Source organism: Mesoplodon densirostris, chromosome 10 (assembly GCF_025265405.1).
Source record: "Mesoplodon densirostris isolate mMesDen1 chromosome 10, mMesDen1 primary haplotype, whole genome shotgun sequence".
Taxonomy (NCBI): domain Eukaryota; kingdom Metazoa; phylum Chordata; class Mammalia; order Artiodactyla; family Ziphiidae; genus Mesoplodon; species Mesoplodon densirostris.
The window spans coordinates 106,129,360-106,148,286 of NC_082670.1; the positions used below are offsets into that span (position 1 = coordinate 106,129,360).

General features: G+C 38.4%; 2 protein-coding genes across 5 annotated transcripts in view; one reads left to right on the forward strand and one right to left on the reverse strand.

Annotated features, from left to right (window-relative positions):
* Positions 1–18,927, reverse strand: part of NR2C2 (nuclear receptor subfamily 2 group C member 2) — a 92,043-nt gene that overhangs the window by 38,671 nt on the left and 34,445 nt on the right. The window lies entirely within an intron of this gene.
* On the forward strand, positions 118–981 carry LOC132497571 (centromere protein P-like). Its single transcript, XM_060110851.1, has one exon. It carries the CDS (start codon positions 118–120, stop codon positions 979–981), a length of 864 nt encoding a protein of 287 aa, XP_059966834.1.

The following is an 18,927-nucleotide window of genomic DNA, read 5'->3' on the forward strand; positions in this document are numbered from 1 at the left end:
GAATCTATAGGAAAGAAAAAAAAAAAAAAAAAACAAACTCCACAATTGGAGCCTTCCCTGGTGGCGCAGTGGTTAAGAATCCACTTGCCGTAGGCAGCTTCCTGTCAGCGCGGCCCTATGGATTCTCAGCTGGCTGAGGCTCGCGCTTTGGAAGCCGAGATCACTTTGAGGCGGGCGTGCGTGGAGCCGCTGGCACCCGGGGAAGACACCTCCCGAGTTCAAAAATCATTTCAAGCAATATACCAAGCAGACTCTGAAGGATGGGAATTGTCAAAAGATCTGAGAAGTCATCTTGGACATTTAGAATCAGAACTTCAGTTTCTAAGTACGCTTACTGGCATCAGTATAAGACATTACTCCAAGAAGACAGAGGACCTAATGAGCACTGAGATGACAGAAAAGAGTATAAAGAAAGTTCTGCAGAGACACAGATTATCAGGAAATTGCCACATGATTACATTTCAACTTGAATTTCAGCTTCTGGAAATCCAGAATAAGGAGAGTTTATCTTCTGTTATTACTGACCTCAGCATAATAATGGAACCCACCGAATATTCAGAATTAAGTGAATTTGTGTCTAGAGCAGAAGAAAGAAGAGATCTGTTTATGTTTTTCCGAAGCCTACACTTCTTTGTGGAATGGTGTGAATATCGTAAGTGCACATTTAAACGTTTCAAGGAAAAGTACCCAGAGGCTGTGCACCTTTCAGAGGGGGCCTTGTCCAGCTGCATGGGTATCAGGAGCCCCAGTAGACCAGGGTTTGAACTAGTAATCGTTTGGAGGATTCAAATAGATGAAGAAGGGAAGGTTTTGCCAAAGCTGGATCTTCTCAACAAAGTGCCGCTGCAAGCCCTGGAACTGGACAAGAACGGAGTCATAGAAACTGCTCCTCTCAGCTTCCGAACCCTACTGGGTGTGCTGGGCATTGAAGCCACTCTGGAAAGTCTGATTAAATCACTTCATACAGAGACAAGCAACTAGTTCCCAAACAGTGAACAACTACACATAGAAGTAAGATGCTGTACCTGGAGGCATGTGATTTTATTGAATATAAAAACTTGCTCTTTTCCACTTAGAAACCTTACCTCTAAAACATGTTTATGCAGTTATGGCACATTATATATAAGTTGTCAGAACATGAAAAATAAATAGTTATTTAAATTCAAAAGAAAAAAAAAAAAAGCATCTGCTTGCCAATGCAGGGAACAGGGGTTCGAGCCTGGTCCGGGAAGATCCCATATGCCGCAGAGCAACTAAGCCCATGTGCCACAATTACTGAGCCTGTGCTCTAGAGTCTGCATGCCACAACTACCAAAGCCTACGTGCCTAGAGCCCAGGCTCCTTAACAAGAGAAGCCACCGCAGTAAGCCCACACACCGCAACGAAGAGTACCCCCCACTTGCTGCAACTAGAGAAAGCCCATCTACAGCAATGAAGACCCAACACAGCCAAAAATAAATAAATAAATAAATAGATAAATAAATAAATTACTTAAAAAAACATAACAGGAAAGTAGATCACTTAAATAAGCCAGTACACAGATTAAAAAATTAAAAAAAAATTTGGGGGGGTGAAAGTGATAACTACAATGAACAGCAAAAATATAAACATGAAGATATAAAAGAGGACATAGGGTCTTCCCTGGTGGCGCAGTGGTTGAGAGTCCGCCTGCCAATGCAAGGGACACGGGTTCGTGCCCCGGTCCGGGAAGATCCCGCATGCCGTGGAGCGGCTGGGCCCGTGAGCCATGGCCACTGAGCCTGCGCGGCCGGAGGCTGTGCTCTGCAACGGGAGAGGCCACAACAGTGAGAGGTCCACATACCGCAAAAAAAAAAAAAAAAGAAGGCATAAAAATCATAAAATGTGGGAGAGTAAGAAATTGTAGATTTTTTTTTTTTAGAATGTATCTGGAGCCTATATGACAACCAGTCTAAAGCAAGTAGATAACAGTAATAGGTTAGCATACCTGAAAAACAGGGTAACCACAAATCAAAAACATTATTCACAAAAACCAAAAAGAAGAAAACACAAGCATAATATAAAAGAAAACCATCAAACCACAAAAGGAAAAACAAAAAAAAGGAACGACGAAGAAATATAAAATCAACTGGAAAACATTTACAATGGCAATAAATATATATCTATCAATAATTACCTTAAATGTCAATGGATTATATGCCCCCATCAAATGACACAGAGTGGGAGACTGGATAATAAAATAAGAGCCTACAATAAGCTTCCTACAAGGAACCCTTTAGAGCGAAGAACACACACAGATTGAAAGTGAAGGGATGGAAAAAGATATTTCATGCAAACGGAAATGAGAAGAAAGCAGGGGGCAGCAATACTCATATGAGACAAAACAGACTTTAAAACAAAATCCACAAAGAAAGACAAAGAAGGACACTATATAATGATAAAAGGATCAATACAAAAAGAGGCTATTATACTCATTAACATATGCACCCAATATAGGAGCACCTATATACATAAAACAAATACTAACAGATATAAATGGAAACTGATGAGAACACAGTAATAGTAGGAAATTTTAACACCACACTGACATCAATGGACAGATTGTCCAGAAAGAAAATCAATAAGGCAACAGAGATCCTAAATGACACAATAGAACAGTTAGACTTAATTGATATTTTCAGGACATTACATCAAAAAAAACCAGAATACATATTCTTTTCAAGTGCACATGGAACTTTCTCTAGGACAGACCACACACTAGGACACGTAACAAGTCTCAACAAATTTAAGAGGACAGAAATCATTTCAAGCATCTTTTCTGACCACAATGGCAGCATGAAACTAGAAATCAACCACACAAAGAGAAATGAGAGAAAAAAAAAAACGATTACATGGAGACTAAACAACATGCTACTAAAAAATCAACAGGTCAACGATGAAATCAGAACATACCTTGAAATAAATGACAATGATAACACAACCATACAAAATCTATGGGATGCAGCAAAAACTGTCCTTAAAAGAAAGTTCATAGCAATACAGGCTTTCCTCAAAAAACAAGAAAAAATCTCAAATAAGCATCCTAACCTGCCATCTAAAGAATCAGAAAAAGGAGAACAAACAAAACCTTAAGTCAGCAGAAGGAAGAAAATAATAAAGACCAGAGAGGAAATAAACAGAGATTAAAAAAACAACAGAAAAAGAACAATCAAACCAAGAGCTGGGTTTTTGAAAGGGTAAACAAAATCTACAAACCTCTAGCCAGGCTCACCATAAAGAAAAGAGAGAGGACCCAATAAACAAAATAAATGAAAGAGGACAAGTAAAAACTGATACCACAGAAATACAAAAAAACCATAAAAGGATACAACTATATGCCAACAAATTGGACAACCTAGAAGAAATGGACAAGTTTCTAGAAACATACAGCCCACCAAAACTGAATCGAGAAGAAATAATTTGAACAGACTGATTACTAGATGTGAAATAGAATCTGTAATTTAAAAAACTCCCTGCAAACAAAAGTCCAAGACCAGATGGCTTCACTGGGGAATTCTACAAAACATTAAAAGAACTTACACCTATCATTTTCAAACTCTTCCAAAAGAGTGAAGAGGCGGGAACACTCCCAAAGTCGTTCTAGAAAGCCACCTCACCCTGATGCCAAAACCAGACAAAGACACCACCAAAAAAGAAAATTACAGGCCAATATCTTTGATGAATACAGATGCAAAAATTCTCAACAAAATATTAGCAAACTGAACCCAACAATACATAAAAAAGATCATACACCACAACCAAGTTGGATTCATCCCAGGGTCACAAGAATGGTTCAACATATACAAATGAATCAATGTGATACACCACATCAACAAAAGAAAAGAAAAAACCACATGATCATCTCAATAGATGCAGAAAAGGCATTTGATAAAATTCAACATCCATTCATAATAAAAACTCTTGCCAAGTATGTATAGAGGGAACATATCTCAACATAATAAAAGCTATTTATGACAAACCCACAGCCAACATAATACTCAATGGTGAAAAGCTGAAAGCCTGCCTGCTAAAATCTGGAATAAGGCAAGGATGCCCACTCTTACCACTTCTATTCAACAAGTTTTAGAAGTCCTAGACACAAAAATCAGACAAGAAAAAGAAATAAAAGGTATCCAAACTGGAAGAGGTAAAATTGTCATCATACGCAGATGACATGATACTAAGATACAGAAGACCCTCAAGACTCCACATAAAAACTACTAGAAGTGATAAGTGAATTCAGCAAGGTAGCAGGATACAAAGTTAACATATCAGTTGTATTTCTTTACACTAGCAATGAAATATTGGAAAGGGAAAGTAAAAAAAAAAAAACCTTTAAAAATCGCATTAAAAAGTAAATACTTAGTAAAATACTTAGGAATAAACCTGACCAAGGAGGTGAAAGACTTACATGCTGAGAACTATAAAACACTGATAAAGGAATTTGAAGATAATACAAAGAAATGGAAAGATATCCCATGTTCTTGGATTGGAAGAATTAATATTGTTAAAATGGCCACTACCCAAAGCAATCTACAGACTTAATGCAATCCTTATCAAATTACCCATGACATTTTTCACAGAACTAGAACGAATACTCCTATAATTTTTATGGAACCATAAGAGACCCAGAGGGCTTCCCTGGTGGCGCAGTGGTTGAGAGTCTGCCTGCCGATGCAGGGGACACGGGTTCGTGCCCCATTCCGGGAAGATCCCACATGCTGCGGAGCGGCTGGGCCCGTGAGCCACGGCCGCTGAGCCTGCGCGTCCAGAGCCTGTGCTCCACAACGGGAGAGGCCAGAACAGTGAGAGGCCCACGTACCGCAAAAAAAAAAAAAAAAAAAAAAAAAAAGACCCAGAACTGCCAAAGCAATCCTGAGGAAAAAAGAATAAAGCTGGAAGCATAACCCTCCCAGATTTCAGCCAATACTACAAAGCTACAGTAATCAAAATCTCATGATATTGGCACAAATACAGACATATGGATCAACCAGAAATAAACCCACACACCTATGGTCAATTAATCTTCGACAAAGGAGGCAAAAATACACAATGAAGAAAGGACTTTCTTCAGCAAGTGGTGCTGGGAAAGCTGGGCAGCCGCATGTAACTCAACAAAGTTAGAACACTCCCTCACACCCTACACAAAAATAAACTCAAAATGGCTTAAAGACATATATAACACTTGACACCATACAACTCCTAGAAAAGAACATAGGCAAAACATTCTCTGACATAAATCATAGCAATGTTTTCTGAGGTCAGTCTCCCAAGACAATAGAAATAAAAACAAAAATAAAACTTAGAAGCTTTTGCACGGCAAAGTATACCATAAACAAAACAAAAAGACAACCTGAGGACTGGGAGAAAATACTTGCAAATGATGTGACTGACAAGGGCTTAATTTCCAAAATATACAAACAGCTCATACAACTCAATAACAGAAAAAGGCAAACAACCCAATCAAAAAATGGGCAGAAGACCTAAATAGATATTTCTCCAAAGAAGACCATACAGTTGGCCAATAGGCACATGAAGAGATGCTCAACATCACTAATTATTAGAGAAATGCAAATCAAAACTATAATGAGGTATCACCTCACACTAGTCAGAATGGTCATCATTAAAAAGTCTACAAATAGGGCTTCCCTGGTGGCACACTGGTTAAGAATCCGCCTGCCAATGCAGGGGACATGGGTTTGAGGCCTGGTCCGGGAAGATCCCACATGCCTCAGAGCAACTAAGCCTGTGCGCCACAGCTACTGAGCCTGTGCCCTAGAGTCTGCAAGCCACAACTGCTGAGCCCACATGCCTAGAGCCCGTGCTCCACAAGAGAAGCCACCACAATGAGAAGCCTGCGCACCACAATGAAGAGTAGCCCCCGCTCGCCACAACTAGAGAAAGTCCCTCTGAAGCAATAAAGACCCAACGCAACCAAAAATAAAAATAAATATATATTTTTTAAAAAGTCTACAAATAATAAATGCTGGAGAGGGTGTGGAGAAAAGAGAACCCTCCTACACTGTTGGTGGGAATGTAAATTGGTGCAGCTACTGTGGCAAACAGCATGGAGGTTTGCTAAAAAACTAAAATAAAGAGTTGCCATATGATCCAGCAACCGCACTCCTAGGCATGTATCTGGTGAAAACTCTAATTCGAAAAGAAACATCACCCCAATGTTCACAGCAACACTATTTACAATAGCCAAGACATGGAAGCAACCTAAATGTACATTGACAGATGAATGGATAAAGAAGATGCAGTGTATGTATATATATATATATATGTAGTGGAATACAACTCAGCCATAAAAAAGAATGAAATAATCCCATTTGCAGCAACATGGATGGACCTAGAGATTATCATGCTAAGTGAAGTAAGTAAGAGAAAGAGAAATAGCATATGATATCACTTATATGTGGAATCTTTAAAAAAATGATACAAATGAACATATTTACAAAACAGAAGCAGACTCACAGACATAGAAGACAGACTTATGGTTACCAAAGGGGAAGGGGATAAATTAGGAGTCTGGGATTAGCAGATACAAGTGCCAATGAAAATAATCAATAAAGAATCTATAGTAAGAAGAGTTTTATTTGAGCCAAACTAAGGACGAGCCCAGAAGCCAGCTTCCCAGATTAGTCTGAGAAGCTCCTCTGGAGAAGCATGGTTTCCAGCACAGTTTTATATCTTGTCAGAACAAAGAACATTACATTTCTTCAAGGTTTAAAAACAAAAAACCCCAAGAAGATCAGAGATCAGTAAGTCAGCATGGCCTTGGCACCTGGGAAGGGAGTTTTATCATCAAAGAAGGCCCAGCATTGGCGCCTAAGGAAGAGAGGAATCTTTATTTTTGACATGGACATTCTTTACTTCTGGTCAGTGTGCCCTTTTCTTTAATAATTAAAGCAGATGTACAATGTATGTTTGATAGGCCACAAACAGGCTATTTTAGTTAGCATAAAATTCAAGTTAACTCATGCATAAGCCAGAATGACTTCCCTGTATCTCAATACGTGAAAATTTCTTTTATCTCAAACTATACACACATACACACATATATATACTACATATATTTACATATATAAAATAGATAAACAACAAGGTCCTTTTGTATAGCACAGGGAACTATATTCAATATCCTGTAATAAACCATAATGGAAAAGAATATGAAAAAGAATATATATATAAAAAACTGAATCACTCTGCTGTACGCCAGAAACACAACATTGTAAATCAACTATACCTCAATTAAAATAAATAGATAAATAAATAAATATTTTTAAAACTGAGGGAGAAACCAAGACATTCCCAGATAAACAAAAGGTAAGGGAATTTGTGATCACTAGCCTTGCCCTGCAAGAAATGCTCAAGGGAGTCCTGCAAGGTGAAAGGAAAAAACACTAGGACATTGGAGAAATAAAGATTTCAATACAGGTAAATATGTGGGCAATTATAAAAGCTAGTATTATTGTAGTGATGGTTTACAACTATACTTTTTATTTTCTACAAATACATTTAAAGAAAAAAAAACCCTCAATTATCAGTGTAAAAGCTAGTACTGTTGTGACTTTAACTCTTGTTTTCTACACAGGAGACTCATGTATGTAAAAGAATTATTAGCTTATGTTTTTGGGCACACAACGCATAAAGATGTAATCTGTGACAACGACAACTGAAAGGGGTGGGGACAGAGCTGTAAAGCAAGAATGTTTTTCTATGTGATTGAAGTTAAGTTGGTATAAATTCAAACTAGAGTGAATCTGTAACTTTAGGATGTTATACGTAATCCCCATGGTAACCATGAAGAAAAAAGCTATAGAATATATACAAAAAAATGAGAAATGATTTAAACATTTCAATACCAAAAAAATCAACTAAACATAAAAGAAGACAGGAATGCAGGAAATGAAGGACAGAAAAAGCTGTAAGGCATATATAAAATGAAGAGCAAAATGACAGAAGTCCCTCCTCATCAGTAAATATTTAAATGCAAATGGATTAAACTCTCTAATCAAGAGATAACGGCAGAATATTATAGAGAAACTCTGTTCCAACTGTATGCTGCCTATAAGAGACTCACTTTAGAACCAAAGATACAAACAGACTGAAAATGAAAGGGAAAAGACCATGCGAATAGAAATCAAAAGACAGCAGAGGTAGCTATACTAAAATCAAACAAAACAGACTTGAAATTTTAAAAGGTTGTAAGAGACAAAGGATGCTAATAAGAGGATCAACACAGAAAGAAGATATAACAATCACAAACATTTATACACCTAATAACCAGAAAAATATGTGAAGCCCAAACTGATAGAACTTAAGGAAGAAATGGACAGTTCTGCAATAATAATTGGAGACTTCAATAGCCCAATCTCAGTAATGGACAGAACCACTAGACAGAAGATATATGAGGAAACAGAAGACTTAACACAATAAAAACTAACTAGATTGAACACACTATACAGAACACTCTACTCAGAAACAACAAAGACACATTCTTCTCTAGTACACATGGGACACTCTCCAGGACAGGCCATAAGTTCAGCCACAAATTAAATCTCAACAAATTTTAAAAGACAGATATCATAGAAAGTGTCTTCTCCGACCATAACAGGATGAAGTTAGAAATCACCAACAGAAGGAAACTGCAAAAATCGCAAATCTGTGGAAATTAAATAACACATTCTTAAACAGCCAATGGATCAAAGAGGAAATCACGAGAGTAATTATAAAAAACTTAGAGATGAATGGAAACGAAAACACAACATACCAAAACTTAGGGGACATTGCAAAAGTGGTGTTAAGCGGGAAATTTATGAGCTATAAGTACTTACATTAAAAAAAAAAAAGATCTCAAATGAACAACCTAACTTTTACAACTAGAATAAAAAAAGAACAAACTGAATCCAAAAGCTGGCAGGAGAAAGGATACAATAAAGATTATAGAAGAGAAAAAAGAAATATAGAAAACAGAAAATCAATGAAACTAAAAATTGATTCTTTGAAAAGATCAACAAAATTGACAAATCTTTAGCTAGGTAGACTAAGGGAAAAAAAGAGAAGACTCAAATTACTGAAATCAGAAATCAAAGTGAGGACATTAACAATTCTACAGAAATATAAAACATTATAAGAATGATTAATTGTATGCCAACAAACTGGATAACCTAGACAAAATGAACAAACTCCTAGAAACAAAACATACCATGAGTAAATCATGAAGAAATAGAAAACATGAAGAGACCTATAACTACTAAGGAGACTGAATCAATAATAAAAAAAAAAATCTTCCCATAAAGAAAACCCCTCAAACTATTCCAAAATACTGAAGAGTATTCCAAAATACTTTAGAGTAAGGAACACTTCCAAACTCATTTGAGGCCAGCATTACCCTGATACCAAAGCCAGGCAAACACACTACAAGAAAACTACAGACCAATATCCCTCATGAACTCTGATACGAGAATCCTCAGCAAAATACTAGCAAACTTGTATCAGCAGCATATTAAAAAGACTATACTCCATGACCAGGTGGGACTTATTCCTGAAATGCAAGGATGAATCAACACATAAAAATCTATCACTGTAGTACACTGCATTAACAGAATGAAGGAAAAAAACCCACAATATCATCTCAATAGAAGGAGAAAACGCATTTGACAAAATTTATCACCCTTTCATGATAAAAACACTCAAGGAATTAGGATAGTAGACTAGCTCAACATAATAAAAGCCATGTACGAAAAACCCACAGTGAACATCACAGTCAATGGTGAAAGACTGAAAGCTTTTCCTCTAAGATAAGGAACAAAAGCAAGAACGCCTGCTTTCACCACCTCTACTCAACATTGTACTAGAAGTTCTAGCTAGAGGAATTAGGCAAGCAAAAGAAAGAAAAGGCATCCAAATTGGAAAAGAAGAAGTAAAAGGTAAAAGATTTGTACCTTAAAAACTATGAAACATTGCTGAGAGGAATTAAAGAATAAATGGAAACCTTTTCCATGTTCATGGGATTGGAAGACTTGATATTGCCAGGATGTCAATATTTCCCAAAGTGATTTACAGATTCAATGCAATTCCTATCAAAATTTCAATGATTTTTTTTTTTGCAGAAATAGAAAAATCCACCCTAAACTTCATATGGAATCTCAAGGGATCCCAAATAGACAAAACTACCTTGATAAAGAACAAAGCTGGAGGACTCACACTTCCTGATTTCAAGACGTGCTACAAAGCTATAGTCACAAAACTGTGGTACTGGCATAAAGACAGACATACAGACCAAAGGAAAAAAGATTCCAGAAATAAATCATTGCATATAAGGTTTTGATTTTTTGACAAGGGAGCCAAGACCATTCAATGGGGAAAAGACATTCTTTTCAACAAATGGTACTAGGAAAACTGGAAAACTGGTACACATGCAAAAGAATGAAGCTGGACTCTTACCTCACACCATACACAAAAATTAACTCAAAATGGATCAAAGACCTAAATCTATAAAACTCTCAGAAGAAAACATAGGAGAAAAATATCACACACTGGATTTGGCAATGATTTCATGAATATGACAGAAAAGGCACAGGCAACAAAAGAAAAAAAACCACACACAACTTGAACTTCATAAAAACTTTTAAAATTTGCACATCGAAAGACAATATCAACAGAGTAAAAAGGCAACCTACAGAATGAGAGAAAACATTTGCAAATCATGTATCTGATAAGGCACTAATTTCCAGATTATATAAAGAACTTCTAAAACTCAACAACACTAAAAAAAAACTCAACCTGACTAAAAAATAGGCAAAAGATTTGAATAGACATTTCTCCAAAGAAAATACACAAATGGCCAATAAGCACATGAAAGCCTGTTCAACATCACTAATCATTGGGGAAATAAATATCAAAACTACGAGATACCATCTCATACCCATTACGATGGTTACTATCAAAAAACAAACAAACAAAAACAAAAAAACACACCCCAGAAAATAACAAGTGTTAGTGAGGATGCAGAGAAATTGGAACCCTTGTGCACTGCTGGTGGGAATATAAAAAGGCACAGCTGCTATAAAAAACAGTATTGCGGTTCCTTAAAAAATTAAGCTAGAATTACCATATGATCCAGCAATTCCACTTCTGGGGATATACACAAAAGAGTTGAAAGCAGTGCCTCAAAGAGAGATTTGTACGCACATTTACAGCGGCATTGTTCATAATACTCAAGGGGTGGAAGCAACCCAAGTGTCCAGGTACAGATGAATGGATAAGCAAAATGTGGTATATGCATTCAATGGAATATTATTCAGCTTTTTAAAATGAGGAAATTCTGGCACATGCTACAACACAGATGAACTTTGAAGACATTATGCTAAGGGAAATAAGCCAGTCACAAAAAGATGACTATTGTATGATTTCACTTATATGAAGTATTGAGAGTAGTCAAATTCATAGAGATAGAAAGTGGAGTGGTGGTTCCTAGGTACTAGGAAAAGTGGGCAATGGGAATTAGTGTTTACTGGGTATAGAGTTTCAGTTTTACAAGATGAAAAGTTATGGAGATGGATAGTGGTGAAAGTTGCACAACATTATGAGTGTATTTAATACCACTGACCTGTATACTTAAAAATAGTTAAAATGGTAAATTTTATATGTATTTTATTACAATTAAAAAATGGGAAAAAATTAACTTAAAATGGGTCAAAGATTTAAGTGTAAGAGCTAAAACTATAAAACTCTTAGAAGAAAATATAGGTATAACTCTTTGTGAACTTGGATTAGGTGATGGTTTCCTAGATATGATATCAAAGCATAAGTAACAAAAGAAAAATTAGATGAAGTGGCCATCATCAAAATTTAAAAGTTTTGTGTTTCAAAGGACATCAATTAGAAAGTGGAAAGACACCCTACAAAATGGGAGAAAAATTGTGCAAATCATGTATCTGATACATGGACATGCACATATAGACTATAAAGAACTATTGTAAGCTAATATTTAAAAAAAACCAAAGAGGCAAAGGAATTGAATAGAAATTTCTCCCAAGAAGATATACAAATGACCAGTAGCATAGGAGATGCTCAACATCATTAGTTATTAAGGAAATTCAATTTAAGCCCACAATGAAATACCACTTCACACCCACTAGGATGGCTACAATAAAAAAGATGAGACTATATATAACAAGTGTTGGCAAGGATGTGGAAAAACTGGAACTCTAATCCACTGCTGGAGGGAATACAGATTGGTACAGCATCTTTGGAAAACAGTGTGGTCAATTCTCAAAGGTTAAACAGAGTTGCCATATAAACCAACAATTCCACTCCTAGGTATATACCCAAGAGAAAGATAAACATATGTCTACAAAAATCTTGTGTAAAAATGTTCACATCAGCATTATTTGTAATAGCCCCAAAGTAAAAACAATCAAATATCTATAGACTGATGAATGAATAAAGAAAATGTGGTATGTCTATGCAATAGAATATTATTTGGCAATAAAAAGGAATGAAGTACCGATACATGCTACAACATGGATGAAATCAGTCACAAAAGACCATATATTGTATGATTTCATTTATATAACATGCCCAGAATAGGCAATCCATAGGGATACAAGGTAGATTAGTGGGTGCCAGGGACTGAAGGGATGGGGGAAAGGGGAGATAACTACTAATAGATATGGAGTTTCTTTCTTTTTTTTTTGGCCGCACTGCGTGGCTTGTGGGATCTTAGTTCCCTGACCAGGGATCGAACCCACGCCCTCACAATGAAAGCATGGAGTCCTAATCACTGGACAGCCAGGGAATTCCCTGGAGTTTCTTTCTGAAATGATAAAAATGTTCTAGAATTAGACAGTGGTGATGGCTGTACAACCTTGTGAAACTACTAAACTGTACACTTTAAAAGGGTGAATTTTATGGTAAGTGAATTATATCTCAATTTTATAAAGCACAGCATGATTATTGGGGTAGTTGAAAAAAATTTTTCTTTCATGAGCATTAATTTTACCAACAAAAAATTCACCATAAAAAGACAACAGAATGCAATATTCTCATAGTGACTTTTAGTTTACAAAATGCTTTGTATATATTAGTTTTCTCTTGGTAAAGAGATAGGCAGAATAGGCACAAACCATTTTAGAGAGGGTGTGATGAGGCTCAAATCTTGCAGATACACAAAAATTAGAAAACATAGGTGTAAATCTTCATGACCTTGCCTTAGGCAATGATTTCTTAGCTATTACACTTAAAGCAAAATAAAGAAACGAAAGATAAAACGAACTTTGTCAAAATTAAAAACTTTTGGGACTTCCCTGGTGGTCCAGTGGGTAAGACTCCACACTCCCAATGCAGCAGGCCCAGGTTCGATCTCTGGTCAGGGAACTAGATCCCACATGCATGCTGCAACTAAGATCCCACGTGCCGCAACTAAGACCCGGTGCAGCCAATATAAATAAATTAATTAATTTAAAAAAAAAAGACAGAGGTCACTTTTAGGGAGCAGAGTGGGGGCAGTGATTGGGAGAGGACAGGAAATTCTATTCTGTTCTTAACCTGTGTGGTGGTTACATGGGAATGTTCCCTCTATGATAATTTATTGTGTTACACACTTATGAATTGTGAACATATGTATGTTATACAATAAAAACTTTATTTAAAAGAATAACAGTATTCAAAAAGTATTTCACAGGGACTCAGAGAAGCTTTCTAAGTCAGTAGGCCAAAGTGACCCTTGTCCACGCTTCACTGGAACCTGCTAAGCACTGACCCTGTGCCACCCTGGCGCTGCACACTGGGTGTGCACAGCAACCGGAAGTGGCCCTGCCTTCCAGCACCTGCAGCGGCGGGTGGACAGCTACAGGGGACGAAGTGCGGGTTGGGTGCCAAGACTATTTGCCAGCTTTCAGACCCTGCCTGAGCTCCGGTTTAAACCCCCTGGACTCTGGTTCCCCCACGTTAAGGAATACGCTTGCAAATTTTATGATTCCTTTTACATGAGAATCCCAAAGACCTCCACAGATTTGCTGAGAGGGGGCAAGGGTCATGCTGGCGATGGGCTCAGTAATAAATTTATTTATTTTTAAAATATTTATTTATTTATTTAGGCTGCACCGGGTCTTAGTTGAGGCATGCAGACTTCTTAGTTGTGGCATGTGAACTCTTAGTTGCGGCATGCATGCAGGATCTAGTTCCTCAACCAGGGACGGAACCCGAGCCCCCTGCAGTAGGAGCACGGAGTCTCACCCACTGTACCACCAGGGAAGTCCCTCAGTAATAAATTTAGATTGGGTGAACAGTCTTAAATATCCCTGGGATTCAAGGGAAGGATGCTTAACTCCAGAAGTGACAGGTAAATGGGAAAATACTTGGGATCCCCTACTCCTGTGGCCTTTAGAAAGAAGGTGTGTTCTACTGGCACCACGGGCAGTTTAGATATGATCTGCCTTGAAGGCAAAGTGATGTCTTGATGGGATCTCCCAGAAATTCTTGCAGCTGTGTGAACTTCGAGCCTAATATTATGAACAGACATCAAAGCAGGAAGTCCACTTTTTTTCCTGAAGCATTCTGTTGAATATTATTTAGCACAATGATAAAAACTCAATGACATAAAAATATTAGATGCATTTCTGACCGGTAGAAGCATCTCCTTTCCATCCTTTCCTGCCTACCTTTTCAGTGCCTGAAGTAAGTCTTGGCCCTCTGCCTTAGCTTACTTTCTACCCCTTCAATCTGCTCCAGCTACGAAGGACACGCTCATTTAGTTCACAGTGAAGTGTAAATGCCCAGCAACACCCAGGTGTGTATTGTACCTGACCAGAGCACTTGCACTTTGACACGGAAACAGCTAGTCCAAAGGACTCAATTAAACCATGAGCAAGCAGGGTGTGAAAGTACATTTGGATACAGGTCTTCCAGGGCATGGTGTCTGACTCACACTTAAAGGGTAAAATCGGCACTTCCATTTCACATCCTTTCTGAAGTTAACCATGCTTTACCCAACACACAAATGTTTACTGTCTAAAGAGCTCATGAAAGACCAGCTCGTCTGGTCAGCTGTCTCTGACCCCCTGGATTGGTGCACAAGTCCTGCTTTGGGCTCCCAGAGTGCCTGTATCTTAGCACTCTCCACAGGGCCCTCATAGTACCTGCTCAAGTCTACCTCAGAGGGCAGGAAGGAACAGTTCCTTTTGCTCCTAAGGCCAGGCACGTATCAGGCCCCACAATGACTGGTTAGAGAATGAGTACTTTTTAACTTCAAGAATAAAAAAGTCATCTTTTTTACAGTCCTGATGCTGGGACTCTGCCTAGACCTCTTTTTGTTTTACTCCACTCTTGTATCTATCTGCTAGTTAAACATCCTGCAGGTATGTACGACACCTGCCTTGGCAGTTTATCATATAAATAAACCAAGGCATATTGCCTCCACTGACACACGAGTATATGTGGCTGATGGGAAAGTACATACCTTTTTAACCTGGAGTGAGAACCTTCTCTATTTCACCATAACATGACATTGCCTTGGCAGCATTTTTGGGGGAATAACTTTTAGGAAAAATTTCTGTGTTAACATGCAGTCATTCAGTAAAGGATGAACTTCTAGGTTGAACAGAATGCCCAAAGCATTCAGCTAATAAGCAAAAATTAAGTTTCTAAATCTATAATTTATTCTGATCCTGATTTTTGGCTGCAACATTCCCATGGGTTATTAATAGGGCAACAAAGTTCACACCCTGTAGGGGTGGGGGAAATAACAGATCCTGCAGACTCAACATGTTACTGATCTCAATCAGGAACTTCCACTTCTCCTTAACATTCCCAGTGAAATAATGAACAATGTAAACAACTGCCTAAGTGGGTAAAGGGCTTCAGGCAGGGGACACCTCCAGCCTGAACTGAAATGTACCACATCCTCCTTTTATTTTTATTTCAAAGGACCACCAAATAAGTGTGGTGAAGGGTCAATGGGCAAAGAGTTAACCTCTCTTTGTTCAGCAACTTGTACCACAGAGGGAGGAAGCCAGAGGAGGCTGCTGGTCTTGAAATGCTCGCGGCTCACCTCATACAAAGGACGAGAACCTTATACTGCCAGTGTCCATGTTCCTAAAGAATTACTCCTGTTGAGTGGCAAGGGCAGCTCTTCGTTATACTAAAGCCAGTGGAAGAATCAAACCTCAATATTCATAAATCCACCTCACTTAAATCAGAATTGATTAACCAGTTTGAAAATTTTCAAGTTGATAGTATGTTTAAAAAGATAAAACTACAGCCCTAAATTTCTTGGCACAAAAACAAAGATCCAAAATCAATGACTACTACCCCCAATTATATAAAACAAAGAGGTATTTAAGAACAGGTTCACATACTCTGTTCAGAGGCAGGTTAACCTACTGAAAACAACAACAACCACAAACAAACAGCTCTTGCTCCACTTGGGTCTACCCAGCACACTCAAATACAAGTTCCCATGAAGAAATAATTTGCTAGGTGCTAAGCACAGCAATAGACACTAAACTGACTTCCTTCAAATACATATTAGGCATCTAAATCCACTGCTTTTTACCACCTGCTATAAAAACAATTGCCTATGAAATATACTGCATTACAAGGAGACTTGCCTCCAGAAACAGAGAGAACGAGAAAAGGCTTCAAAATTAATCTTATTTTTCTGCAGAACACTGCACTTACCATGCCAATGGCTCTCTGCAGCTTTATTTACATTTTTTCTCAGCAACTTCCCCAGCCAAAGAGTCCAACCAAAACAGCCAGGGTTGGTGGTGGAACTCATCGGCATGTGCTTTCAAACTGCCAGTGCAGATTCCATTCACCAAAACCAGACAGAGCTGTTTAAAGATGCCCTCTCTATGACCCTGCTCTGCTGAAGGTCAAGTACACTATCACTCCCTGTAACTAAGGAAGCAAAATTGTCATGTTCCTGCTGTTTCACCAGCTGCTGAGGCAGTCTGTCTAATAATATGATTAATTGTTTCCAGGGAAGATGTAACTTTGCTTTACCAAGTTCTCCCTTCACCTAGATTGTTGCCTTTACTAAATGCTGGCCCCCACCCCAGACCACCTTTCCTGAACTGACAGCTCAGGAGAACGTTACCTTGGAGTACAACCAACTCAAAACAGTTTTAAAACTATAAGGAGTAAAGGGAAGATTTGGAGAACTCAGAAATACCACATTCTGCATATAGCATTTTCAACTTCACAGTACATTAAGTCAATATTTTTAAAGACATGGGGTCTTTGCAAGTTCCTCCTTCACTGAAAGGGAAGGCAACATCATAACCATCTGCATTACATATAAAAACACCCATAAGAATAACAGCACCGGGCTCCGTTAACAAACATTTTACTACATCCACCCAACACTTAACAGGCATGTGAATACAGGTCAGAACTCTAGCCTCCAAAGCCTCCTATTCTGGTGAGAAGATGAACACGTGTCGTCAGGGCAAATGAGAGACTGTGGAATGGCTTCAAATCTAAGCCTCCCCCTTTCCCCAAGGCCACAGAGGAAAGGGAGCTCCTGGGGGAGGTCACAGAGAGGTGGGGCTGGGAAATAAGAGCACTTGCCTCCTGTATGACAAGGAGTGAATGCTGGTCAATCACCCTAAACCAAACAAAACAAATGAAAGCCTGGGGGAAGAGTAGGAAGAAATATATCGATATTTACTTTTATGTAGGATGGGAGGAGGCAATTGAAAGAGGAAGGAAATTAAAAATAAATAAGTTCACACTGCCATAAATAATGAATTTCCACTCCACAAGTTTGTATGTGGAGTGGAAACTTAAAACAATCTAAGTTAAAAGAATATGCCATCCATTTTTCAGATTCTAGCACAAACCTAGGCACCCCAACCGAAAGGGGAAAAATTAATCAAGAGTAAAAAGATGATTATCCTTTTTTAAAGCAGTGACTAAAGTCCTTCCACCTCAACAACTATTTAAAGTCCTAAGAAACATAACACTCTATTCACTAAGTACAGCCAGTAAATGACATGTTAAAGAAAAGATGAATCCAAGGAAGCAAAAAGCTCCAAGGCCCAACTGTTGAGGTCAACAGGTCTGCTCCTCTCATCAAAAAAATGTGTTCATGCCCTCTGGCCTGGTAATTCTACTTTCAGGAAACCACATTACAATTTCCTCTCTCAGGGGTTCAGATAAGGCAGAGCCCATCTCCAACTGTAGAGGCAGAAAATACCAGATACTTGGAGGTCTGGCCTCCCTTGGAGGAGGGCAGGGGGTCGATCAGATGCGGAGACTTTGCACTAGCAGCAGGAGCCCCATGTCTGGCCTTGGCAGTGTGGTGTGCAGCCACAGCTTCAGACCAGCTCTTCAGTGAGATCTGGGTGCAGTTCCTAGATGCAAAGCTAGTTCTCCAGCTCTCCTGGTAACTCTGTCAAGTAAGTTATCTATCCATCCATCCATCCATCCTCACATTTTTTTTTTTTTTTTTTTTTTTTTTTTTTTTGTGGTACGCGGGCCTCTCACTGCTGTGGCCTCTCCCGTTGTGGAGCACAGGCTCCGGACGTGCAGGCTCAGCGGCCATGGCTCACGGGCCCAGCCACTGCACGGCATGTGGGATCTTCCCAGACTGGGGCACGAACCTGTGTCCCCTGCATCGGCAGGCGGACTCTCAACCACTGCGACACCAGGGAAGCCCTCTCACATATATTCTAAGTCAATGTTTTTTAAAAATCTCATTTCTCTTTATATCAGCAACAGTTGGTTTCTGATGTTATTTACTATTAGATTCCTTGACTGGTAAAGCATGGATATACTTATCAGTGTTAATTTATAATACAGAAAGGTCAAAAGCAACTTAAATGTCTTAAACTAGGAGATGGGTTAGTAAATTATGCTATGCTCCCTTGATACAAAATTATGTAGCTATGAAAA